Genomic DNA, 27,834 nt, shown 5'->3' with positions numbered 1-27,834 from the left:
TCGCATAACGAAAGGACAAGGGCAGGAGAGAGAGTACATCCATCCCTGAGCCGGGATTCGAACCCAGAACCTCCCCATCCGCAGTCAGACACTTCTTAGACCACTAGATAAGGTGGTCGTCGCCGGAAGAAGTAACCCTGTCATTTCATCTACGATTACTTTCGCACTGGTACTTAAATTAATTTTGTATACCTCAACTTTAACGAAAGGTTCTCTACCCCCCAGCTCTATTGTGGCTATGCCAGACTAATGACAGCTAATAAATGTGGAACTGCCTCTTTGGATGAAATAATTGCTGTTTGGCATTGTTCGACCACACGTTTAGCATGACAAATTGGCAAGTGGCCAGCTAAAACGATCCTATTGGAATGAGTCGAGGAGGCAGAAGGAAAAATAACGAAGGGCTTTAAAAGCGGGTGTTTGTTCACTTTAAGGTATCTCTGTTTCGAATTCAGCAATCTGACATTTCTACAAAGTAATAGATGCAGTCATTGAGGAGGAATGAAAGGTGGAGAAAGTGAAGCCTTCAGTTCTTGAAGCAAGGATTCCAAGGAATATTAGAAGAAATCAGAGGCTGCGATTGAGGTTTATAAGCTGGGGGAGAGGGGGGGGGGGGACAAAAAAGAAAGACAACTAAAAGTCATCGGACTTGTAATTGCAGCAAAAAATGAAAAAAAAGGACAACATTTTTAAACGTTGATTTTGAGAATAGTGAAGCAGATAAATGGAAATTGATGTTAGTCTAGCAACTTAACTCTAGTTTTTCAAAAGATCTTGATGAATTTTGTACACAATATCTTTCCCCGAACTGGGCGACGTTAAATATGCTCGTGGTCTCAATGTCCTCCAAGTGAAACGATACCTCTGGGGGTGCTAGTACCAGGTAGCTATTAGCTCTTGAACTAGTTCTAAATTCTCATTAACTGTTCGATCCGGTGATGGTGCTGCCATCTATCGGTATATAAAATAATGGAGGCAAGGCACTAGTATGCAGACCTCGACATAAAATACAGTTGTAGTCAGTTGTGACTCTTGAATAGAAATAGAAATAGAAACTTTCCCCGAAGAAACACTTAGACATGAATTAGACTTACATTATTTATCCCGAATTATTTTGAGATGCTAAACACTTGGTAATATTTTCATTAAACAAGTATGGAAATGACTGAGCTGGCGGTGTATTTCAAGTATGGCTTGTTTAAGTAAAACATTGGATTTACTAATATCGAAACACTGAATTTGAATACATAAACTAAAAGTTATTGCTTGGGCAAAATAATGTGTGCTAAACAGATATACAATGTTCTGAAAGTTTTGACATTTCTGCATTTTTCATAATTTGTAGCTTTTGTTCCTAAATTCGAAAATAAAATAAACAAATCGATTATGAAAAGTGGGGGGAGCTTTCCCCCTTGCCCCCCTCCCCCGAAATCGTCGTCACTTGAAGAAATCAGAATTCTTTACACTTGTTTCACGTAAAACGAGTCTTCCATTCGTCTAAGTTGGTCCATGTGTCTTGAGTTCTTTGCCTCAGCATTTTCGAAGCCAATGATTGGCTTCCTCCAGTCCGCACGCAAAATGGGTGAGCCTTTCCATCTTATCGGTGATCGAGTAGTATTTGATTGTAGTGGGCTTGCTTTGGCTATGGGGCGGAAACTTTCAGCTTATTAACTTCAAGACTTTCAAAGTCTCATGTGTAAGCACAATATGAATGATTTGTATAAAACATTTATTATTTTTTTTCATGCAAAATAGTTTACAGTTATTTTAACTCTTCCCCATTCTTTCTTTCAAATAATTGCTATCAAATAATCCGACATTCATCTTTCCAGTCGGTCGGGATCATGGCTTTGGTGTATTCAATTATGTAATCCAAATGGCAGAATTCGGTGCACCCCGGAACAGTCAGAGGGTAGATAAGTTGCGGCTGTTTTTCGGGAGTGGTTGAATTGACGTACAGATAACGAACGAAAGGATTGCCTTCATGCTTGTACAACTCGATGAGGACTGTCGAGCAGGGTCCAGGCTGTTGGAAATTCCACATACCCATGGCTGACAAAAACGCAGCGATGTTCTCCGCTTGCTGAAAAAAAAGGAAGTGCTATTACTTTCACTCGTGGAAAAGGTGAACAACTTTTTTGAATAATCACAATGCTTATTGTTCTCATTTGAGTGTTTTGAATTCCTATGATTTTATTTTCCCCCGCCTCCCTCTGCAGCACCACCGTCGACCGGCCTTACGATGCCGCTCCTCTAGCGAAAACCGACACCAGGTTGAGTGCATATCCTACACACACACGCATACGCACACCTACACATTCACACGCGCACACACACACAAATACACCCACGCACGCACGCACACACACACACACTCATGCCTGCACACAGACACAAACACACGCCTGCATACACACACACTCGTGATTGCGAAAAACATAATTTGAATTCAAGATGTCAAAATTCAAATTAATTATTTTTCTTTTCTTTTTTTGAAGTGAAACTTTTCATGCGAGAGCTTTGAAATTCTGATCCACAACCTTTTTGTGCGACGGAAATGACGACGTTCAGAACGATACGTATGGTCACCTTGCTTATTACTTATAAACAAATACATGTTTTGAAAATTGCAACACCAAATGAACTGAAATTCACAGGGAATGCATAGCAGGATATGATATTCAAATTACAGAGTATTAGAATTACAGAGACGTAGTTCATGCGCGGGCCAAAAAACGCCCTCTGTACCATGGAGCTATGAGTAATAAGGAGACGACATGAGCGAGATACGCTGAAGCCGTTTCGGAAGCTTAGTTAACTGTTCTTTTGACTGGCAGCCATCTTGTGGTGTTCAAAACATTGAAAGACTGCATTTCATAACATGGTGTGTTTCTGATGTTCTTTTGCACCAAAAGGGTTCACTTTTTGCAATTGCGATTTTTATAAATGGTTCGATTTCGCTGTTACGATTTTTTTACTTGATGCTTTTATTTTGATTTTATATCGATAAAATTTTATGCTGTAGCCATATTATATATTATATTTTAAAAAAATGAGCAATAAGTCGCGACTATTGGGAAAATTCGCGAAAACAGCGATCCCCGCACTTTTTGCGTAGTTACGGTAATTATTTATTCTTTATTCCCAGTCAGACCATGTAAAATCATAGCAGAACGTTTAAGTATTCACTTCTTTAGCATCTGCTTAAAAGGGATGGACCAAAATCGGGAAAATGATCACGTTTTTGAGTGTTTTTTTCAAAGAAAAAATTCGGTAAAATTTTTCGGAAATTCTGACCCGCGTATAAGTCGACCTCCAACTTTAAACATCATTTTTTGTAATAAATTTCTCGACTTATTCGCGAGTATATACGATAGTGGATTACTTGCTCAAGGTCTTTTGGGAGCTCTTTTATTACCATTTTTTTAACCTTCTCGTCTGTAATGTTTATATTCTTTTGCGTTATTTAATTTATAATTAACCGACATTTATTCAATTATTATTTTTTTTTTGTAATGGCAGCAACAGTGACAGTAGAAATTAGAATGATAAAAATGTTTTGATGGAATGAATGTTTTTCTCACCCGTTGTAGGCGCAATCTATCATTTTTTATTTTATGTCAATGTAATTGCCCTTAATTTATTTTTTGTATATTTAAAATTTTTCTCAGCAAAAATACTTCTGAAAGCTGATCAATATTATTCTATTATCCGAGGGCTTCTTAACGTTATCTATGGGTAAAAATTTGGTTCTAGGATTTTTTGTTCGTATAAGGGGAGCATTCGTTTATCCTTTACCTAATTAAGCAGGCTGACAGTATTTTCTTTAATCCTAAAGTACAAGTGCTGTCCAAGAAGTATCTGACCTTACTGTTTTTGTGTGAAAAGTAAATAAAACTATTTTTGTTTATAATATATTTAAACTCATTTCACAGCAATTGTTCAGTTTTTTTCCTGTACGTTTTCAAAAAATAATGTTGTCCTTGATTCAAACATTGTAAAATATTGTACTCCCTTTATTTTTTGGAATAAATATTCAAAAACACATTTTGTTGCTCTGTAATGTGCTTTTCAAAACTGAAAAATATATTTTATATTGATACAAGTAATATCCAGAGTAAAAATTCCTGTTTTTTTTTTTGGAAAATAATAAACAAAATTCGGATTTATTTGATTTAAATCCGATTTTTTTGATTCTATAGAAAAAAAATTAGAACATTTGTAAAATATAATTAAATTTAATATTGATATTTTTCTAAATTTACCACTATTATATTTTGAGTATTTCAGTAAAAAGCTTTCATGACATGATGAAAAATCTGTTTCATACAAAGCATATGATTCTTGTAAAATTTAATTAAAATGACATATTAGTGCACTTTAAATTGGTAAAAAAAAGAGGAAAATAAACAAATTGGCCTTATAGCATATGCCTTTTTCTAATCTTCACTAGCTTTGTTATTTTTTTTTTTTGTATAAAAATTATATTTTACAATAGGAAAGAGCTGGCAATTTTATTTGCCCACTTTCTGGTAAAGTATTTCGAAAACTGGTCCCGAGACCATCTACAATTATAGTTAACAAAAAATATATAAACTTCAATCTCTTCGATTGATGATTTCTCAAAAATAAATTTATGAGCATACTCTAAATTTTTTAACAACAATTTATGCTTGGAGCAGTATTAATAAGTTTATCTTTTCCAATGTGTACAAAAATGCACACAATATAGCAACAAAGTATGGAATTTTTCTGCACACCCATTTTATATCTATGTGCAACAAAATCCCTCATTGTTTTCATAAAAAAAGTTCCTTAATCCAGTGACTACTTATTGAAAAAAATATTGTGCAGACACAAAAAAAAAGAAAAAAAAATGTGGTAAAAGAGAGATAATTTAAATAAAAATGGTCAAGTGAGGAAAAACACCTAGGACAAAATCAATATAATGAAAGAGGGTTAGACTAAAAAAATTCAGAACTAATAAAATTAAAAAAATTCAGGGAGATTTCCAGGGTTTAAGTTAAAGAATGATTTAAATCATTGACACCCAGGTAATATTTTTGTTATGTAATCCTAAAGTATTCAGTAAATAAATATTTGTAATATTCATTTTGATTTGCATCTTCCCTTTTCAAAAAATAAGTTGGGAATAAGTAATTCAAATCAAGTGGAAAAGGCTCTATTCATTTTCTTATTCCCATCTTTCAATTATGTTTTAAGCTCTTTTTGAGAACATTTACTTAATGCAAATTATTTCGTTGGTTTTAGTTAATTTTACTTTACATAATACTTGATGAATAAAGTATTCAAATATCCAGTGGTTTGAATTTATTTCAAACACGATACGTAAAGGATTTGTTCGAAAAAAAGTCACCGTTCTTTATATAAGAGCCTTGAAATTATTACTAGACGGTTGGAAATAAATTTTATACCCTGCTTTTAGCATTATTTTTGATAAAACCTCCTTCGCTCTGAAAAAAAAAAAAACACACACACACCCTATACCAAAACAGAATATATGCACAGTAACAGCATTTTAATTCTTGAATTAATTGAAGAGCTCTTATTCTTAGAGCAACGATTTTCCACCATTTCTTTTCATTAAACTGACGGGAAAAAACCCTGGATTATTGCTCTTCAGAAAACCATAAATTATCTATTATTGTTGAAAAGCAAAGGCATTGAGTCAACCAGCGCATCGAGTCGAAAGCGTACGATGAAAGCCACAAGATGGCCGCGAATCTTCGCGGTTGCTTCACTTCCACTGCGGAGTTTCAGTGGTGATGTCTTCTCCTTATTACTCATAGCTCCATGCTCTGTACTGCAACATAGACTGTATATGTATAAAGGACTGTAAAGGTTCTTCGAAATCATTGATTGCATGATCTTCTGCCGGTGGTAGACGTTTTTCTAGTTACTCAATGTACCTTTCTCAAAACGCAGAGGGTCATACGAAGGATTAACGGAGTTCGAACGGGGCTGTATGATCCGCACGCGTGAGGGTGAATTTACGTATAGAGAAATCGGTTCCCGCACGCGGCGTAATGCTTCAACTGTGATATGTATTTGGAAAAGATGGATATAGGATGATGAAATTAGCCAAAGTGCACACAAAACTGAGCGACGCCAATGGACGATCGACACCTGACCCGCCTAGAAGTGACAGACCGTAGAGCATCTTCTCGCAGGCTGGCATAACGTTGAAGTACGGCTACAGGTATCACACTTGCTGCATCCACGGTTCGTCGACGTCTGCAGCGACATGCTAGGATTCCCCTAAATATAATTCTCTTAACAGTCAACCATTGTCGCCTCCGTCTTTAATGGGCCCACCAATACGCCCAGTAGCGTGCTGACTAACAACAGGTCGTTTTCCCGGATGAGTCGAGATTAATTCTGCACTATAACAATGGACGTGTACGCATCAGACGTTATACACGGAAACGCCACCTCTCACAGTGTGTAATCTGCCGTCATACTGGCACAAGGCCAAGCGTCATGGCCTGGTACGCTATTGGATATCGAGGGCGATCCCATCTACTCCGACTTACGGGTAATCTCAATAGCGAGCGCTACATCAGAGACTATGTGACACCGGAGGTACTACACTTTCTTAGGCGCATTCTTGGTGCAGTGTGCCAGCAGGACGATGCACGTCCACATGTTGCACGTAACGTACACGCGTTCTTCGGTGCACGACAGGTCACAATACTTCCTTGGCTTGCCCGTTCTCCGGATATGACGCCCATCGAGCATGTCTGGGATTGCGTTAGTCGGAGAATCACCCATGTGTCTCGTCCGGCAGGTGTACGGATGAACTTTGGCATCAGATTGAAGCCATATGGGATGCTATTCCCCAGCGTGGCATTCAGCAATTCTATGATTCGATACCAAAACGTGTACTGGCTCTCATAGCTGTGCAGGGTAGCTACACTCGAAGTTAATTTACAGCTGTTATTTTCATTTCATTGATCTGTAATTTTGATCGTTTATTCGAAGCTCTATGAGTATATGCAATAAATTTTATACCTTTCAAATGAGTCCATGTTGTTGCAATTTTCACAAACACGGGAGCATTAAATTCTATACTATCAACCCCGCTGAAATGAATACCGTCGATGCCAGTACAGCTAATGGTTGCAGATTGGAATGTTTTTGGTCTGTGATTGCATTAAAATTCTTATTTAACTTCCTTTTCTTTGCGCATATTTTTGCTAAAGTCAACAAGTCATTGGATTATCCGTAGAAATTATTCGATTAAATGGGATTCTTTAACATTCCGTCTATGGGGAAGTGTTAGGTTCCAGACGATTTTATTCAGATCAGCGGGTTATTTGTCTATCCGTTATCCCAGGGATTCCCTAACTTTTCCGACCAGCAGCACCCTTTGAAAAACAAGGATTTCCTCACAGCATCCTAGTCTATCCTCATACCACTTGGATTCCCGAACTCGAGCCTAAGTAGAAAAAAGCTCTTTAGAAAAAAATTTAAAGCAAAATGAGCGTCTTCTATCTCAAGAGAGCACCACATGAATGGAAGTTCCAGACAACATATACGATAGATGGAAGCCTCCGACATAGTTGCCCAACTGTTCGGACTACCGTCCAAATAAATCCGTAAATTTCGTAAATTAAACTCTCTCTCTCCCCCTCTTTCGGCACACTTCGATGTTCCAGTTCAGTAGTAATTCCAAGCTTTGGCCAGTGCCGAGAAAAGGCTATGTCAGACTAGTTAGAAACTAGTTGCCCTTGGGAGGGCCCAGTTCGAAATCAGAATAGTTTTAGTTTTATACGTTTTAAGGGGAAGGGGGACGGGCGACTGAACTGATCAGGGGCCTCCTTGGCTCTCGGCGACCCTAACTTTGGCTTGGGATACAATGCACTATCATATGCTAATGCGGAAATAATAACTACGATTAAGAATAAAGCCGCCAGTAAAGTTTCAAAATAAAACTATAATCAAATCACATTACAGTAAGTTTAAAAAAAACAAAAAAAAAAAAAAGAAAAAAATAACATTAGTGAACAAAGATGTACGAGAACCGTCAACAATTTATGTCTATATGAAAGTTTATTTTTTCGTTTTAATATATTTCTTTCTACAAAGGCATTATTGCTACTGGGATCTGCATTATTTTATTTGTGGTGTAATTTCTGTTTCTATTTCATTATTCATTTTATGTTCAGTGCAAATTAGTTGAAGCGTATTTGATTTTGTCATTCGACTAGGCTCTAAGTCTTTCAAGTTGGAAGGAATGATTTTGTAAGACCCCCCCCCCCCCAATTAAAAAGCTATAAAAAACTCCATTTTGAAACATACCGTCATGTACACAGCAACTTTCTTTTGATCAGTTTCATCAGCAATTCTTTTTTTCATCCTTTCAACAGTCAGGCCGACGAGTGGTCCTATTGAAATGAAAAGTAACAAGAGTGAGATTTATATAGAATCTGCATCTTGCAAGCAGACTGATACACATTGAATTTTCACAACAAATAAGAGAAACATCTCTCGAACAAGCTTATTGTTATGGCATACCTACTATTTCTTACCGAGTGACTAAAATTAAATAAATAAATTAATAAATAAATATGACTGATGTACATAATACAAGTACCTGGATTTGGCTAAAAAATCTCAGAAAGCACTGTATTTACCAGAAATACTTGATCCAGACGACTTGGCATGCATTGGCGTATGTCGGTGGTTTCCAACCTTTTTTTTTACCAGCGGGCTGTCTCCCACATCTAAATAAATCCCATGGGCCAGAACACATGTACAATTTAAAGACTTTAACTTATTTTTACATAACAAGCTTTGATACGACGAACAAACTAATATCTCTTAGATACAATTATTTTGAATTTTAGTTCGTCTGTGGAAAGTAATACTAGTCCAATCCTTGTGTTTTCCAACACAATTAAACTTTTTCCTTTAACTATCTGCCGTTGAAGTGGTTTTCTTGACATTTCCTCAGGCAGTGGCTTGGAAACATCATTCGACTGTAGTGTTGATACGCTGATTTCACTTTTCCCATCAGTTCAGCTCGAACTTAACAGCTTGTTATAAACTTATTTCCATTTGGATATCTCCCTAAATTGATTATCTTCAATGTTTCGAAAATTTTTGAGGCTTCCCAGGACATGAGCGTTTAAAAAAAAAATTTTGGAAAAAAATAGAACCGACTTCAAAATTGCTCTAAAAAGGGAAAAATAATTTTATTCTTTAAACACCATCGATAATACTTTTAAACATAATTTTTGAAGTTGGCGCAAAAACAAAAAGTAAAATCCAGTGTAACCATGTTTCGTTCATATTTTTTTCAGAAAATCATCGAAAGTTAGAAACGAATCATTTATATCGTTACTCAAAGATGCTGTTATCAATGCATAATGTATGTGGTAGTAAAGGAACTAGGCCTGGTAAAATTTATAGTTGTAGTTGAATTATGGCGGTGAATGATCTGTTCTATCGTTTTTGCGCCAACTTCAAAAATTATGTTTAAAAGTATTATCGATGGTGTTTAAAGAATAAAATTATTTTTCCCTTTTTAGAGCAATTTTGAAGTCGGTTCTATTTTTTTCCAAAATTTTTTTTTCATCCTTTTTAGTGTAAATGTATATATTTCTGTAAAAGTAAGAAGTTACCATCATAAAACTTTACCCTTTTTTTCCTAAAAATGCTACATACTAAAAAAAAAACTATAAGCACATCTTAAACTTTAAGCGATTGACACTAAAAATGTTTCTTTACCACTTGAGAAAATGCCGGAATTTTCCAGAATCGGAAAGATACAGAAATCAATAGAACATTCGAGAAAATACGAGAAACAGTAGAAACGAAATCTTAGTAAAAATTCACTTTGTCCTAGTCGGGATTTGAACCCGTGTTGCTCGCGTGGAAGGCGAGAATTCTACCACTGAGCCACCGTTATCCAAGGAAGGTAAGCGCAAACTTCGTTACAATATTTAATCATTTAATAGGGAAATTGCATGAAATATGGTTTTTTGCCCATAACTTTTTTCTAAAGGAACAATCACAAAACGTTTTTCAACTGATAATTCTTTTAGACGAGCCATCATGAAAGAAAAATAATATTTGTTTGAAATAATAACCAAATTCTTACCCAGAAGATTGTTTTGTGTAATCTTGCTTTAACCGGTTGCTAACCATTTTCTTTTCTTTTTTTTTTGTTAACCTCAGCATGTGATGCACATTCAGATAACAGATAACATCTAGCATCTGAACAACTTACTACGTCCCTCATGTGTAGCTTTCATAATAAGATACAATGATCGATTACTCCAAAACTTCGGTCTTTGGATAATGTCTTAAAAACCTATTGATACCTTTTTTCTTGACCAATGTTTGGTGCAAAAATGAATGGAAGCAGCTTTACAAATAGCAGCTACATGAATATTACATTAGAGTACAGTATTCCGGATGTTTTTGATAAAAATTTTAAAAAAAAAATTGTATTGAAATTAATGAGTGGTAGTGTACATTGATGAAATTAGATTTGAGAAATTACGATACCTCCTCGGAGTCTCTGCAACACTTTCGTTTTTGATCTGGAGATAGAAGCAAGTTCGTGGCAAAACTTTAATTCATTCCAAGAGGATTTAGCCCAATCTGGAACTGTCAGATTATAAGAAGCCTAAAATTAGAAAAGACAGTGGTCATTTCGCCAAAAAATATTTGACAAAGGATTACGAAAAGAAGAAAAGAAATGAAGCATAGAAAAAAATATTGTCCTTGTTCAAGCCGTATCTAGTAATATTTGCCTAGTTTTGATCAAAGCTGCGAAGTCGCAGTTTGGCTGATTTTGAGATAAAGGAGTCGGAGTCGATAAAAAACATAGCGATTCCGACTCCGGGATCTTTTTACTTCCTTTTACAAAAAAGGAAGTATTGTATTCGCGAAAAAAATTTCACTCAAAAATCGGCCTTAATTTCCATTTTTCTCACCCTCGAATGAATGTTGAGTTTTTTTTTCGACCCGACCACACGTGGATATATGCCTAGGAACCTACAGACACCCGAAATATCCATTTTGACGACCCCCGAGTTAATCACAACGAATTTTCTCGTGACGTCTGTGTACGTATGTATGTGCGTATGTACGTATGTGCGTATGTGTGTATGTATCTCGCATAACTCTAAAACGGTATGCCCTAGAAAGTTGAAATTTGGTACGTAGACTCCTAGTGGGGCCTAGTTGTGCACCTTTAATTTTGGTTGCATTCAGATGTACCTAAGGGGGTCTTTTGCCCCCCCCCCCATTGGGGAAATCATTATTAATTTCGATGTAAACTCAAGTGGTGTTATAATTTGTCGGACACTTGGCGATACATCGCCAGTTTTTTGGTCGCCAAGTTTTGTCACCAACTTTGCGACAAATTTTGTGAATTTTTTTTTTTTTAATTTGGTTTCAATATTGCCACTGTTGGTGATATTTAGAGAGTAAACAATTGAATCACATAAAAATTGCCAATAATGAGGAAATGACATTAAATTGGAGTAAAAGGAAGTCATGTGATGCACACATCAGCTAGTTTAAAGTGTGTACTGACGTCCTCTACTTTTTTTTTTTACTGCTTACCAAGGACTTGTCCAAGCGGAGGATTTAGGGGTAGGGGAAAGGGCTATAGGGGAGGGGAGTAAAAAGCAAAATGAAGAAAATGGTACATTCAACTTAAAGTAACCTTAGTGTTGATACATGAAATACACCGCCAGCTCAGTCAATTCCAGTCGAGGACTGCAGTTTCGTGCTTATCAGCACTCATCAGCCCGGCATAGGAGTGACTGAGCTGGAGGTGGAAAACCTACTGAATTTAGTGTTGATGTTTCTGTGCAATACTTCCTTTACTATATGCAAGGAAGTAAAAATAAATTACTGAAATCGGGTAATATCTTCCGATTGCGCAAGGAGCCTGAAAATTCGAAAAGATAGGGACTTTCAACGTTTCTTTGTGATTAAAAACATTTTTTTGCTTCAATTGTTTGTTTTAATGTTATAGGACAAAAAAGTTACGACGGACACTACTATACAAAGAAAAGTAGTTGATTTTTCTGCTTACAAATCACCTTTTAATTCCCTAAATCCGTAAAAATTAACGAGAAATGCATTTTTTTTCGTTAATTTAAAGTAAATTTTTTGCCAATTATCAAGGATCCACATGGTATTACTATAATGCTGTGGAACTTGTTTTATAATTAACTGATCATTCGCACCTTGCTTGACTAAAAGTTAAACTAAAAACCATGACACATTAAGAAAGTTAAGCTGTTACTTTCAAAATTCACGAATATTTTTGGAAAAAGGCCCTTGGCTGCAAACAAATGAACATTTTGAATGATTGTAAGATGCGCTCTCAATAACTCCCTCATTATTTTTCTTTTTCTACAACGCTTTTGGTCAATAGCGCTTACAAAAAAAAAAAAAAAAAAAAAAAAAAAAAAAAAAAAAAAAAAAAAAAAAAAACACACCCTAACAAAAACTTGGAAATAAAAATCCCAAAATAACTTCGAAATTTTTCATTTTCTAAATAAATATTCCAGCTCATTGCGCGATCTGAAAATATTATCCGATTTTAATAAGTACTATTGGTAGGCGCACGACTTTGCCCGTAACAGAAAAATTAAAAGGTCTTTTCGTTCGCATGTATATTTACAAATAATGTATGGTGAATTTTCTCGCCAATTGGCGTATATCCATGTTACAGTTCCACGTTATGATAACTTCGTATCTCGCCAATTGGCTTGCGCCCATGTTACGGTTCCACGTTATGATAATTTCGTAATTTACTCGTCCATCTTATGATAGTTTTGTTCTTAAAATTGAAATAGAAAAAGAACCACATCGAATTTTCGAAAAATCGCTTCGAGGTGCACACCCCCATGCTACAAACTAACTTTGTGCCACATTTCATGAAAATCGACCGAACGGTCTAGGCGCTATGCGCGTCATAGAGATCCTGACAGACAGAGAGACTTGCAGCTTCATTATTAGTAAAGATTCTTGCTAATTTAGTTATCACCCATCACCATTTTTCTGCTTTTTATTATTAATTCTGCTTTACAGCTACTGGGGAAAAGAAACTTTCTCGCACGCTCTTAAGTCTAAAGCTGAGTCATTCCAGGGGTGCCCACCTAGAAGAGGGGGGGGGGGGGTCATGACAGAGACTGCGCCATTTACATTTTTATGGGGTGTTTTGAGGGGTATTTTTCTCTTTTTTGGGAGGGGGACTCTTACTCTTGGGAGGGGGAGTCATCACGCTATTTAGGGAGGTGGGCTTTGATCCTTAGGGGGTGGGCACCCTGGTTATCCTATCTGTTGCTTAAATAGAAGTTCGTCTCCAGAACCAGATTTCGAAACAAGCCATCGCGAGGCCCTGAACCTAGAGTTTATTGTGAGCCATCCTCCTCCTCCTCTTCCTACACACCAAACCATCAGCACCACCACAAAATGCACTACCATGATAGCTTAAGCAATTTTTTTTGCTTTATTATGGATTATCACATGGTGTCTATTAATCTAGTAATTCAAAATTGCAGTATTTTCAGTATGACGTTTAAAAAAGTTCCAGCATCACATTAAAAAAAAAAAAAAAAAAAAAAAAAAAACGGAAATTCATAGCAAAATGAAAAAAGAAAGCCTAAGCATAAATCTAAAAAAATGGGATGTTTTCATTTACCTCCTAGTCTCTAGTGTTAACGGAAACATGATTTCATTCGCTCGCATTCAATCATGAAGTCCAACTCGCATATATATATATATATATATATATATATATATATATATATATATATATATATATATATATATATATATATATATATATAATAGCGACTTCACTGATCGAGTAACGCTGTGACGTCATCAACAATGAAACTCGCACCATGGCATGGTAATTTGATACTATTTTTTGGTAATGTTTGACATGCAGGCAAATGCTTTATTTTGACAAGGCAGAGCTGGATCCCTTAACAGTTTTACTTACTGGTAAGACTAATTTCAGGAGAATGAAGAAACGAAATAGTGGTCAACAATGAACGCTATCTACTGGTGTTTACGGTTAATCTACTGGAGCTAGTGGTTAAAATTTCAACTATCACAATATCATCAGACTGGCAATTACTTCGTTCAAATGTAGAAGCAATTTTCACCCGTCATACCTTGACGGGCGATTTTCTAGTGTTTCATAACCAGTTACTCTCAAAGAGTAGTCTTGGACACAATGTTTAAAATCTTATGTCTCAATTATCCAAAAGAATGGGCAAGATCTAAATTTGAAACGTTGAAATTATATTTCTCTATATCCCAACTGACCCTATACAAAAGTAAGAAAAGAAAAAAAAAAGAAAAAAGAAAAAAAAGGAGTAGAAAGAATATTTTCATAACAGCGTTTTTCAATTTAAGATTGAAAACGTGTCTGTTAAAATAATTTCCTCTTTGCGTTTGCTTTGTTAATTAATAAACAATAATTAAAGTCTATTTTTTGTTAAACTTACTTCTTTAAACAACACGTCATACAGCATATCAATGTCCCGGATGCTCTGTAATTCCCAACCACTGTTTAGCTGCCAGAAATATATCAGCTCCTGAAAGAAATCATCAAATTTATTTCACATTTTCTTTTCAATGCCCTACCATACGTCACGAACAGGGACGCTCAAAATTTTATTTTTTGGAAGAGCGGACGGGTGGAAATTCTCAGTTAGCAGAATGGAACTCCAAAGTTCGTCGAATGATAGCATAAGGGTATGAACACATACAAAAAAAAAAAAAAAAAAAAAAAAAAAAATCAACTTAGCAAGAAGGAGTGGTCAGGATGAAACGAAATTTTGCGTACTGAGGGCAAAATTGAAATAAGAAAATGATTATTTAAATCTGAAAAAATCCCAAATGAATGGAGGATTTAGTACCTTGTTGAGTCACCTCTAGCGTGAATGCACAAGGCGATATAGAAGAGCATTGAGGCATCTCATACGATGTCCTATGTCATCTCGTACCACAGTTACTGTAAACGAGCCAATAATTCCAACTCGTAGACTGTCCGATTTACCACCAAGTGATCCCAGACATGCTTGATTTGTGACAAATAAGGCATCATGCAGGTCAGAGAGGGTAACAATGTGGAAGAAACCCAACACCTTTGCTGTGTGTGACCGAGCATTGTCCTGTTGAAAAATGACTCCTGGGAGCTCCAGCATGAGCACCAACACATATGACTGGAGCATGACGCTAACGTACCGTTGTGCTGTCATGGTGAAGTGGATCAATATTAGGAATAACCTTGTTTCGTATATGATAGCACTCCATAACATCACTCCCACTGTGGGTGCGAAGTGCCACTGAAAAGCACTATTTGGTAGTTCCCAACGAGGACATTACTCCAAGTGAATGCTCTGATAAAGCCCTTGCTTTTCCGCGCCACACCGCACCCTTAGCTATAGTGAATTTACGGGGTGCTATCGTATACGAAACATGACCACCCCAGGAACCATTTTTCAACAGGATAATGCTCGGTCAAACACAGCAAGGACCTCGGGAGATTTCCCCTTCCACTTTACCAACTTCTCTGAACTCTGCCCTGAGTTTTCACAAATAACCAGGATCACTTCAGACGATAAATTGGACACGCTATGAGTTTAATCGAATTTTTGGAGCGTTTAGAGTAACTGTGGTACAAGATGACGGAGAACATCGCAGAGGACTGGTATGCTTCAATGCTCGACTGCATCACCTCGTACAATCGCGCTAGAGGTGGCTCAACAGGGTACTTAAACCTCCATTCTTTTGGGATTTTTTTAGCAATAAATGATCATTTTGCTTTCATTTTGTAATCACTAACTATTATCAATGTTGCCATCACGTGGGTAAAATTTCGTTTCATTATGAGAACTTCTTGGTGCGTCGATTTTTTTTTTTGTTACTGAGTCTATGTTTAAAAATGAAAAGGTACACTCGGGTGTTTAAAAATTGCAATCTTTCAATTTATATCTTCAAACTTACCGAATCGTCAGACAAAATTTGCCGAGTATCGAAATTTTTTAAAGGTCACAACGACTTTCCATGACCTCCCTTCGGGGAGCCCCTGATGATATTTAATTATTTGATCAAAAATTGGAATTGAAATGACTACAATAAAGTGATATTCATCAAAACGTTATTACTTTTTATTTCATTGTTGGCGCAGCTCAAAAACTGACAAAATACTTAAAAACAGTTTTAATTATTTTCACCCTCCTCCTTTTTTTTCTATTTTCCATACATAGACTTGCGACGGAATGACATATTTTTTTAGTGTCCTTACTGTACGAGGAACAACATTATAACAACTGTTGTGAACAGAGATATTCTACGCATTGAAAACAAAGAGTAAAGAAATTTTGATAGAGAGGACCTGTCTATGGTAAAGAAGATGAAATTGAAGCCGGAATTATAGGATACATCGTTGCGATGATGAGCGAGGTTACGATAACATGGTCGCTTCGCGAGAATGGTTTTCACCAATTTTGCGAAGGTATTGAACAAAGTAGCTGGCGGATTGGTTTGCATTTTAATTCACGTTTTAATGCGAATCAGTAATGCAATGTTTTGAATCAAAATGTATCTAAAGATCTTTAGCGAGAATCTAAGGATCTTGGGATACATCGGTGCAACTTCCGGCTTCAATTTCTTAGTAAATCGAAGCCACTGTTTAATTTCTTTACTCTGTGACTGAAAATCGGAAATATGTTTCTAAATTTTAGTCATGCGCATTCTCACACTTTGTACTTAAAATAAATACTTAGGATCGTGGAAAATTAAAAAAAAAAAGTTTTGGGAAAATTTTGAACATTACATTTAAATGGTTTGTCATTTTTTTTTTCAAAACAATATGTCAAACATTTTTAAAATGTCTAAAGTCTAAGTATTGCATTCGATTCATATACGACTATCACCAGAGCATGTAGAAAGATTTTTTGATCTTTTTCGTACTGTAATTTAAGAACAGCTATAACTTGGGAATGGAATTGAAATCGTTTACCTTATAACCTTGGAAGACTGCAGTAGACTCCCGTGCCATTACTCGCTCTAATTCTTTATCTGCAGCAAGGCAAGCTGGGTTTGATAAATACTGTTAGAAAATAAAATACAACAATCTTCATGAGATATAATTCACTGTGAAAGAAAGCTGCGTATTTACAGGAAAATTGAGAGATAAGGTATTTTTCGAATTCACTGTTAAAAATTCAGAATTTTTTAAAGGTAAATATTGCTGTAAAAGAGAGTGTTTACCATACAGAGAAAACTTCACAGTAAATATTACCGAAAAAGTTTACGATTTACATTATGAAGCATATAAAACCATTCCCTCCTTTCCTTTCAAGTCCATTCAGTATAGCGGCTAGTGCGTCGTTCTGTCAAAGATAGTTATTCTTTGGTTCTGTGAACAATGAGAAGCCCGGTTCGAATCCCACTGCTTGAAATTTCGTGCTTTTTAATCAGCGCAACTACCCACAGCGCTGTTTTCCTTTTCTTTAGTGCAAAATTTTATACCAAAATAGGATCATGACGTAAAATGGGTCATTTAAATTTTTACGGGATATCTATTAGTGGGAAATTTTAAGGGGAGTTATTTCCGAAACTTTTTAGGGGGTGTGTCATCGTTCTAGGGGGGATTGAGCACCCCTGCTTTCTGTAATCTAATTAATGCATACATAACATACATACAAATAGAGAATGATCATGTTCATACATTTGTATGATTTTATGGAAAAAATCAAAGTATGTATAGACAGGGTTCCACTCATTATTAGCTTATTGTTATATTGAAATAAGACCTTTTTAAGCTTCTTATTCAGAGGAACGGCGCCACTTTCTTTTGCTCCTTTTTCATAGTAGTAAAATATCTGAAACAGGGTGATATTTTATGACAAACTAATTATATTTTTTATTTCTTTAACAAAAAAAAGTTTTATAAGTTGTAAAAGTGTGAACACTTTGCGAAACTCCTTACCTCTAACTACGGCACCCAGGGGAACCGCGGCAGGCACCCACTTTGGAAACCCCTGATCTAGGCGTACTTTATCACATCTTGGTCATTTTTTTTCAGATTCACCCAGCAGATTATTTATTCTGTAAAACAATGCTAAATTCCTTACCATATCATCTTCTTCTTTGTCATACTTGATATGAATAGGCTGCCAAGAAAAGTTTTGAACCACTTCCCAGTACGGAGAAGGTGCGTAAAGAGAAGCCAGTAGCGATTGCGCACTTTTAACACTTTTTGGTTGTGCAGAGCTTGTAACTTCAACCTGTTAAATATCAAATTCTCCCCATCACAAAGCAACTCGGAAGTAATTAATTTTTTGGAATCAAAATAATTACAAAGAAATAAAATGCGGGTTTTTTGTGCATTTGATTATTTTTATTTATGAAGAAAATTGCAAAATTCAATACAGGAAAAATATTTTGAACAAAAATACGAATTGCAGCATAACAAACCACTGAAAGATTGATAATTAGAGATATGAGCTGCCTAGAATGAAAGTGGTGTAAGTCACCGAAACTATGTTTTGAGTAATTGAAGTTCTTGTGTAACAACCAGTAAAAAAATCTAGGTAACACATCTTGAAATGGTTTCATTGTATTTTTAATTATATAAAACCCTAATTTTTTACTGTAAACTTAAATTGGCCTAAAACATATATTTAACCTATTATTATATTGCTTTGAGTGACTTACATCACTGTCATTCTGACCGTTATATAAAGAAATGTGAAAAAAAGTGTCAAGTCACATTCTGTTTTTGTATTTCTTTTACAACTATTTTTGTACAATAATATGAAGTTTAGTTTTAAGTAGCTTCTTAATGTTTTAAGCATTAAAATATCAACAATTTTAATTGGAAAAGTTCAGTTTTTAGCTTTTCTCTATTGCAGCAGTTCCCAACCGGTGGCTCGCGAACCCCTGGGGTTAGCGAGAGGTTTTCAGGGGGTTAGCGAATAAAATATTGTCATGGCAGAGTTTTAACATACCTGTTTCTGATGAAGTTTCATGCTCAAGCAGTTTCAAGCAAATTTTGCTCCTTTTTTATTCATTTGTCTCTCGCACATTCGATACTCTTAGCTTGAAAATATTTGCATACTTCCTGACATATTATACATTTAAATAATTTAGTCTGTCATTGCAAAGTGCTGGTTTTAGCACTTCCATTGACAATGATAGGTGATTTCCCTGAAGCCATGATGAAAAGCTCTAGTTATAAATACACCATCCTCAGATGAAAGAATTAAAAAACGTTCGTTTCCTCAGAAGCTTTTCATCGGAAAGATTGATTGAACTTTATGAAAACGTTGCATGGAGCATATACGAGCGTCTAAAATATTTCGAAGTTTAGTTTCTTTACTATTTGAGTTTGATGAAGAGCTATCGCTCTTTTCTTGTGTTGAGTCAAAATTACATAGAAGTGTAATCACGCTGTTGTTTGTTCCTATAACTTTTACACTACATAAACTACAATTTATTCCGAGCTTTGTTGTCGAAAAGGGTAAAGATTTTCGTGGGTGAAAGTTTGGCAGTGTGAGGTTTACGCAGTCAAAAAAAATCAACGGAATTTAACCATGCAACTTAATTTGCGCTATATGTAAATAAGGATTTTTTGAAATTTGTGTAGAAAATTTCTCTTGTAGTGAGTAAGCTTAACAATATTTGTTTTCAGTAAATTACCGCCCATTAGCCAGGGCTAAAGCAGAAATACGTTGAGTGCTAATAAGCACGAAACTGCAGTCCTCGGCTGGAAATGACTGAGCTGGCGGTGTTTTTCACGTAATATTTGTTTTGTTAAACATTACCTTTTGTGCAAAAATTAGAGTAAATGCGTATATTGAAAATAGACGCTTCTATTATTTGTCAAAATACGCAGTCTATCCCGCACTTATAGCATAATTACAAGAAAATTCTTCAGAAATCAAACGATTAATGTAAATAGTAAATCTTTATTAAGTAGCTAGATTCGTAGTCCTTTTCAAGAAGACTTAAACCTAGATCTTTATCATTTTACTGTAAGAAAAAAAAGTTCATCTGAGAGTTCCCTAAAAGGTATTTTAAAGATCATTCTTTAATTGACTTCTAATTTAGTGATAATAGAGATAAATGTACCCTGTGGCAGAAAAATTTTAGCCAAACTTTTTTCTTGAAAATGTCCAATTGCATCAATTTGCTTCTCACTGCCACAATTATATTTTCGTTCTTGTTATATTATTCTTGTTGAACTACGCAGCAGCATCAAACTAAAAAAAAATCTGAACAAATTTTATTGTCTATGTGCGCGCACTTTTTTTTTTTTTTTTGCTTGTTACTTATTACCTAGTACCCAAAGGGTTCGCCAAATTCTTTCGGAGTTTGGAAGGGGTTCGCAAGGGGGAAAAGGTTGGGAACCGCTGAACTCTATTGCTATAGAAATGCCAAAAAAATATAATGCTAAATCGTCTTCATTAATATTATTTTCGGCCTCATAATCCATGGTCAAGGGACCTACCTATATCGTCTTCATCATTACTAGTAATTGTCAAACTACGGAAAAATCCGTGGTGGACTGGAGGGACAAAATGTAGCAAAGCCATTAGATATTTTTTTTTTTTTTTGTTCATGACACTGGTCTAAAATTAGGGTACAACAGCTCATACTCATATGATAAATTTTTTGACGTAAACAATCTGATGTAAACAAACTTTTGCTTAACGATTGTTCAGCGCATCCCGCAGGCAAGTCGACGCCTTTGATCTTTTGAGTAATGATACAGCCTATACAAAACGTTATCGAATGAAGACTTGGTATAAGTGAACAAAGATTTCAGTCTGCTGTATGACTTATAACACTGTCATTTTCAATCTTACAGCTGTTTTGGTTAGTTAACATAATTGGGGCTGCTCATAGTGGCTAAATATTAAACTACTGAGTGACAATACTGTCACTTTCAATCTTAAAGATGTTTTGGTTAGTTTCCATAATTGGTGCTGCTCGTACTGGCTAAATATTGAAATACTGACTTAAACCACTGTCACACTGAGGGATGAATTAAAATGAATCACATTTCCGTTCATAACCAAAATTTGAAAAATTTTCACTTACACCACTTTTATTCTAAGCAGCCCATATGTAAAATGAACTAGATTACAGATTAGATGTTGTCCAGTAACTAAACGCTCACATGCTGAACATTTGTGTGATTGAATTTTTTTTTGAAAAATCTGGTATATTTCTTTTTAAATTCACGAATCACTTAATATAATAGTATGTGTATTAGTTTCTAAAATAGGATTTTTTGAAATCATGTTCATCATTTGTGCCGATCCTGTATATAAAGTTAGAAAAAGGGACAGAGAGACAAAACAAAGTCTAATAACAAATATCTTCGAACCCAATTTCGCTACAAATCCTCTAACAAACCAATAGTTCTGGCATTAAACTTAAGTTACAACCCCTAAGACAGGGCTAAGGCAGAACTACATATCAGCTACCCGGTTATCCCATCCAGAGACTGCAGTTTCGTCTTGCTGGACATACTTTGCCTTCATTTTACGAGTTGAACAGCACCATGTCTGCGAACTCACGCTAGTTGAGATAAATTTACTTTATCTGCCATTTTGTTGGACCTCTCAGCTTCAATGAGATACATCTGCATCCAGCTTGGTTATTCTCTATTCCAAACTGATGAAACTATATTCCAGAAGGACGAAATTGCAGCCTCTAGATCGGATTAAAACCCTGAATCGTAGACTTAGCAGCGAAACGTTCGCCATCTTCGGGCAAACGATGCTTTCTTCCTTTGTATGCTATGGTGAAGTATTGTGTTTCGCTTCTTAATTATGGTTTCTAATTAATTCCATGTCAATCCACAATTAAGAAGCATAACACGCTACTTCATTAAAGCTAACACAGGAAAAAAGCGGCATTTAACCTCAAGTTGACGAACTTATCGCTATTTAAGCTACGATCAGATGGGATAGCCGAGCTGTCGGTATACTACATGTAAAAGTTCTTTTAATGAACTCGTGCTCTTAGAAATCAACGACCAGAAACTTTACTGCAAACTTCATACATGTAAATCAGAGCTTAATTTTCATGAGAACTTACGAGAGCTCAGCTCCTGCATTCATGTTTAGTTTTATATGAAATCTTGTGTACTAAACGGACTATTTAAGCATAAGTTCTAGGAACTATAGAACTCCCGCTTCGCTAAATTAAGCTCTGATATAAATTGAAAGTCTTTTAAAAAGACGAGTCAAAGTTTGTTTCAAATTTTAAGGATGAAGCAAGATTCGAACTTAAATAAAAAAAAACTTATTTTCTCGTGACATTTATGAAAGGTAAACACTTTACCTCAGTGGGATCCGAAGTAATGAAATCCTCGTAAAGGGCTCGTATATGGCATCCAAGAGCATAAGGTTGAAATTTTCCGAGCTGTGAAGAACGAAAAGAATGCGTCTGTAATTATAGTGTACGCAAAACTGCACATTAAATAGCATTGTAAATTTTGTAGCAAAGTTTGGCGGAATAAACTTACATTTTTAACGGGAAAATATACGCTCACTTAAGGGAAAACACGAATAACTAGTCCAATTTACTTTCCAAAATTGATATATTTTTCATTCAAAGAAGTATTGTAATTCCAAAGCTTGAGGAACAGTTTGAAATCAACTAATTTGAATATGTTTCAGGACCTTTTTGTATCATTTATTTAATCACATCATTCACAGAGCGGTAATGCCTGACATGACATTGTAATTACGCTCAATGTTTGGATAGAGAACATTCAATTAGGACTAAAAATCTCATATGTAGTTTTGCGGGTTGTTCAGGGCCAACGAGATGCCATGCAAGCCTAGTCGGAAACTAGATGCCCGTCCATTGAGAGGGTCCGGCTCGGGATCGGAGTAGGATAAATTTTTAAACTATTTTGATGATTCTGTATGTGTGTATGCGCAGGGCCTGATTACCACACAGGCCAACTAGGCCTGGGTGTTGGAGCTTCATTTTTCTAAGATGCCCCAAATGTTTTTGCAAAAGATTATTCATAGCGTTAAAGAATCACGTAAAGTTCAGTAAATTACCGCCCATTAGCCAGGGCTAAAGCAGAAATACGCGAAATACACCACCAGCTCAGTCATTTCCAACCGAGGACTGCAGTTTCGTGCTTATTAGCACTCATCAGCCCGGCATAGGAAAGTGACTGAGCTGGCGATGGAAAACCTCTTAAGGAAGCCAAGAGTGCGAAACAAACTGGTAGCTAATATAGAATTAGCAGACCAGACGAGTGACCGAAGCAATGGTTCGGTTCAACTCGAAGATTGAACGCGAGGCAAGGTGTATTCAGTAAATTACCGCCCATTAGCCAGGGCTAAAGCAGAAATACGTGAAATACACCACCAGCTCAGTCATTTCCAGCCGAGGACTGCAGTTTCGTGCTTATTAGCGCTCATCAGCCCGGCATAGGAAAGTGACTGAGCTGGAGATGGAAAACCTCTTAAGGAAGCCAAGAGACAGACAAAACAGTAATTAACATTATATAAATAATTAAGCATAACGGGATCTTTATTCGAGTATTCTTATTATAAGTTCGAACACTATTTAGCACAGATAATTGGGACTTCACTATAATTCCATACAGAAAATAGCGCAGAAAAATATAAATTGAGGCATTAAGGATGCAAGTCCTAAAGTTAAAAATTTAGAGATAATCTGCATAAACGGTAGGAGACCCTCTCCTCTGTTTCAGGGCAAGAGATAAAACTAGTATCCTGGTAGGTGCTGCTGTACAGCAGGATTTAGAAAAAAATTTCAATGAAAGGCAACCTAGGATCTGAACTTCAACGCTCTTTTGATTGCTACCTATTTATTTTTTTAAAAAATAATTGCACATTTCATTTGGTTCCTTGGTAATGAACAACAAATTATGCAATTTAAATTTTGATCCAAAAATTAATTTTAAGATCTAATTCAATCCATCATCAGTTACTTAAGGAGAAAAGTGTATACCATTATCAGGTCATCCAATCCTTCCTTCCATGTTGAGACAGGGTTTGGATCTTCTGGATATGTTGCCCTCGGCGATGTACTACCATGGCGAGAAACCTAAAAAAAAAAAAAAAAATATGTCAATGAAAAGTCTGTACTTGTTATTTCTTTTCATACAGTTTTTGAAATAATGAAACTTGCAACACCCAATCATTGCTAGGGCAAAAAATATTATTGTGGCACTGCAAAAGATTTCTACACTTTTTTTTTTTTTTTTGTGGAATAAAGAAACCGTTTAAGTGCTTTAGTAAACAAGATGAATTATTAGTTTTCCCCCTTTATTTTTTACTAATATCACAAATGCTTATTTTTCTGTTTTGTGCACTGATACTATAAAATCACCCTCACACAGAGGTTTTCGTAGCATTAAAATCGTTTAATAAATACTGTAGGGTATGCTGTGTCAAAACAAAGCAAAGAAAGTTTTAAAAAATAAATAAATGAAAGAGAAGGAAGAAAAGATTTAAAGAAAGAAAAAGAGAAGTATAAATAAATATTATTTGCGATACATGCGAAACAAATCAGACAATAATATTTGTTATTACAGACGTGATTTTTTACCCTCAATAATTTAGCTTTCATGAATTTCATTCAACACGCAATGGTCATAAATAATATGCCTGGTTATATACCAATTACAGGGCGAATAAAAGGAGCAAAAGCTGATCGACGATAAAATGAAGGCACTTGGTCGGGAGCCTGCTGCCTCCGTGAATGTTTTGTACGGCCTAGTGAAAGCTGGAACCTTTATTAACAAATGTTTAGCTATTTCGGTTATTTAATCATGAGTGTCAATTTTAAAATTATGAAACATAAAATAATACGAATTATACGTGTAAGCTAAGACACACGTCCATGTTGAACTTCCATTAGTTGTCGGGTTAAATTTCGGGTAAAAAATAAAATGTTGTATGAATATGTAGGGGTCTTGGGTTCCGGCTCTAATTGTTGTTTAAATAAACAAAACACGCGTAAAATTAACATAATAATGCACGTAACATTCATTTGCTATCAAGTACAAACAAAAAGAGGAAAATAAAACAGGAGCAATGCATCATATCAGGTTAAAAGCCTTTTTTTTTTGAAAAACAAATACGTCTACGTAGAAGTAAAACAAAAGTGTCAAAAAGGAAAATACTATCTACAAAAACGTTTTCAGTTTCCATAAAATGGTTGGTTACCCGAGGATGTCCATTTGAGTTTCCACTGCTCTGGCATTACATCTTTATTTTCACGTTCTATGAATTTGAGCGTTACCGTCGCAACAGACGTGCGTAACTGACAACCCACCAAATCCTGAGTTAAACTCTAATTTAACAAAACGCGAATGTCTTTAAAACTAAACCTACTCAGTTACGTTAGGTAGTAGTTTATAGGAGGCCCCGACTTCAAATAGTTATTAAAAACTAAGAGATCGTATATAATTAGTTAGGTATTAAAATAATTCATCGCATAGTAGTTAAAATCAGTGTTTATTTTATAATTGGGTGTTTAGTTTAGTTTATTTTTGTAAAGGAGTTGTAAAATAAATTTTAATTTATACGTTTGAGTAGGAAATCGTATGAAAGTATCACCAATTATTTTTTACTTTTTAGTTTCTCTTTGTTTTTTGAAGTCGGTTCTTTTTTTATTTGAAATGAATTTATTTGTAAGAAGTAGATGCAGCTAGGTCAACGGTTTCTAAACCTTCTGCAACTTTTATTTCATCCTCATCTTCCATAACAAAAAACATATAACTGAGCCTTGAGGAATTGAGTCTGTAATGCTCTTTTAATGCGTTGCTGAGAATTCCTGATTTTTTCTTGTGTATTTCCTGTTAAGAGTTCTACTTTTAGTTTTTTTTCTTTCCCAACTCTATCTGATGATTTTTTTAAAGTTTTTATGCTGGGCCAAAATAGGTCGTAATTTTTAGGTGAGGAGATATGCTGTAATTGTGAATTTTTTAAATAAAAACCTTAACAGAAATGAGAAATACAACTATGTTACTACATAAAGTGTTGAATAGTGTTCATAAATAGGTACTTAACAAACTCTTAGTTGACAAACTCCGATATAGAACTGTTTTTACATGTAAAAGTCTGAGAGGTTATAAAAACACATCCACGTGTTAGCACAAGGAACACAAAACCAGTAGTGTTGCTCCTTGCTGAGAGCTATTAACCTGCTTGGTATACATTACTGATTCCTCCAAGCTGTTATCTCAACGGATTCTGCTAAAATATGCTTAAAAATTGCTTTTTGAAAGTTTACAGAGAACGTTGTATCTTTTTCTCAATTTAGGCCAAAGAGGGGCCCTACGGCCAAAGTAACCCGCGTTTACGGCACTTTTTTACATTTTTATTTCATGAGTATGGTTTTTAATATGGCGCTTAAACGCGAGTCGTGGTTTTTAAACTACAAAATATTTGAATATTCGAGAAAAAAAGCCCAGATAAAATAAGTTAAAAAATACCTTTGTACAGAAAATTAAAACAAGAAATAACAACGTCAAAAAACACTAATTGCAGATTACTGAAGACACGTGTTTCGACGTTACTATGAACGCCCTTTTCAATGCAAAAGAAATGAGCTTGTGGAAGAAAAGACCCAGAGTTGGACCATTTAGCTTTCTTTTTTTTGTATGAAATTGGGCTATATTTAAGTCTTAACATTACTAATTCTATGACCTCCAAAAAACGGTTTAATATGTCTTCAAAAATCGGGACGGATGACCACTGCAGACTTTTCCCTTCCAATTCCCGTTCTATTTTGAAAAATAAGATGAGAAAATTTTCAGCAAGTTACCGACCTTCACTTGTTTGGGGGGAATTTTTAGTTTTTACTTTCGTAAAATAAATCAATCCACCCTATAAAAAATCATTTTTCAATTTGTCATTAATTTTTTACTCTGAAAAGTAAGGAGGCAAGGCCCCTTTAATTTTGAAAGTGTGAGGCAGTTGCCCCCTGTACGAGCCGCCAATGCATTGGGGTTGGAGATGTTGGTTTTGAGACATAGAGAAATTGTTCTGGAATGTTTTGGAAGATTTTCCAAAAGAATCAATATTTTTCACTCTATGCTCAGTTTTCTAAATTACTAGAAACATTGAACCAAAGAAAACCTTTGAAAACAATCAAAAGCAAATTAAATTGATAATCACTTACGATTTGTATCATAACAAGCTCCTCTCTCGTACAAGCTTCCGCTGCATTGCCGCAGTAGACAAGCAAAAGTATTTGCCAACAACCCAAGTTCCACACACGCTTCATCCCGATGTCAAAAACACAAATTCCAAGCAGCAAAAAGCGCGGTATAAATTCGCCCCTACGTCGTTCAGAGTTCTTATACAAATATTGGACACCATCGGACTGTGAACTGTTACCAAATAATTAATGCAGTTTTGTCTTTGGAACATAACTCTTGTGATTTCAAGTGTGTTTTATCGCTTCAAAAAAGCAACGCGGTAAGAACATCTTTGTAAGTATGACCTTCAACGGCAGGTGATGTTTCACCAGCAACAATAGAATCTAAGAGTAGTAGATCAAATGGTTTTTCCATAATAATTTCATCTTTTTATTTGGAGTTTAATACTTTAGATCAGGTTGTCATTTTTTTTTCTCGGGAGAATTTAAACATGGCAATAATGCCAAAGACTACTGAAAAAAGGAATTTTGATTGACGGAAAGTAAGAAGTGACAAAAGTGAAGTTCTTTATATGAGAAAAAAAAAAAGGTCTTCTAGACTCAAAAAAGAAGATAAAATAAAACGTGTTAAATATTCAATTTTGC

General features: G+C 35.4%; 1 protein-coding gene across 1 annotated transcript; it reads right to left on the bottom strand.

Annotated features, from left to right (window-relative positions):
* Nucleotides 1-1,170: 1,170 nt before the first annotated feature.
* LOC129226317 (prostatic acid phosphatase-like) lies at nucleotides 1,171-27,367 on the bottom strand. Its single transcript, XM_054860918.1, has 9 exons — nucleotides 27,211-27,367; nucleotides 24,031-24,126; nucleotides 22,375-22,455; nucleotides 18,153-18,305; nucleotides 17,036-17,125; nucleotides 14,514-14,603; nucleotides 10,537-10,657; nucleotides 8,323-8,408; nucleotides 1,171-2,083 (listed from the first exon to the last, which is right to left on the bottom strand). The coding sequence occupies exons 1-9, from the start codon at nucleotides 27,313-27,315 to the stop codon at nucleotides 1,805-1,807; spliced, it is 1,101 nt and encodes a 366-aa protein (XP_054716893.1). The 5' UTR covers nucleotides 27,316-27,367; the 3' UTR covers nucleotides 1,171-1,804.
* Between the last annotated feature and the right edge of the window lie 467 nt (nucleotides 27,368-27,834).

The sequence above is a fragment of the Uloborus diversus genome, chromosome 7 (genome assembly GCF_026930045.1).
Source record: "Uloborus diversus isolate 005 chromosome 7, Udiv.v.3.1, whole genome shotgun sequence".
NCBI lineage: Eukaryota > Metazoa > Arthropoda > Arachnida > Araneae > Uloboridae > Uloborus > Uloborus diversus.
Note: the sequence above shows the minus strand (reverse complement) of the source record. Positions and strands in the feature narration are given on the sequence as shown.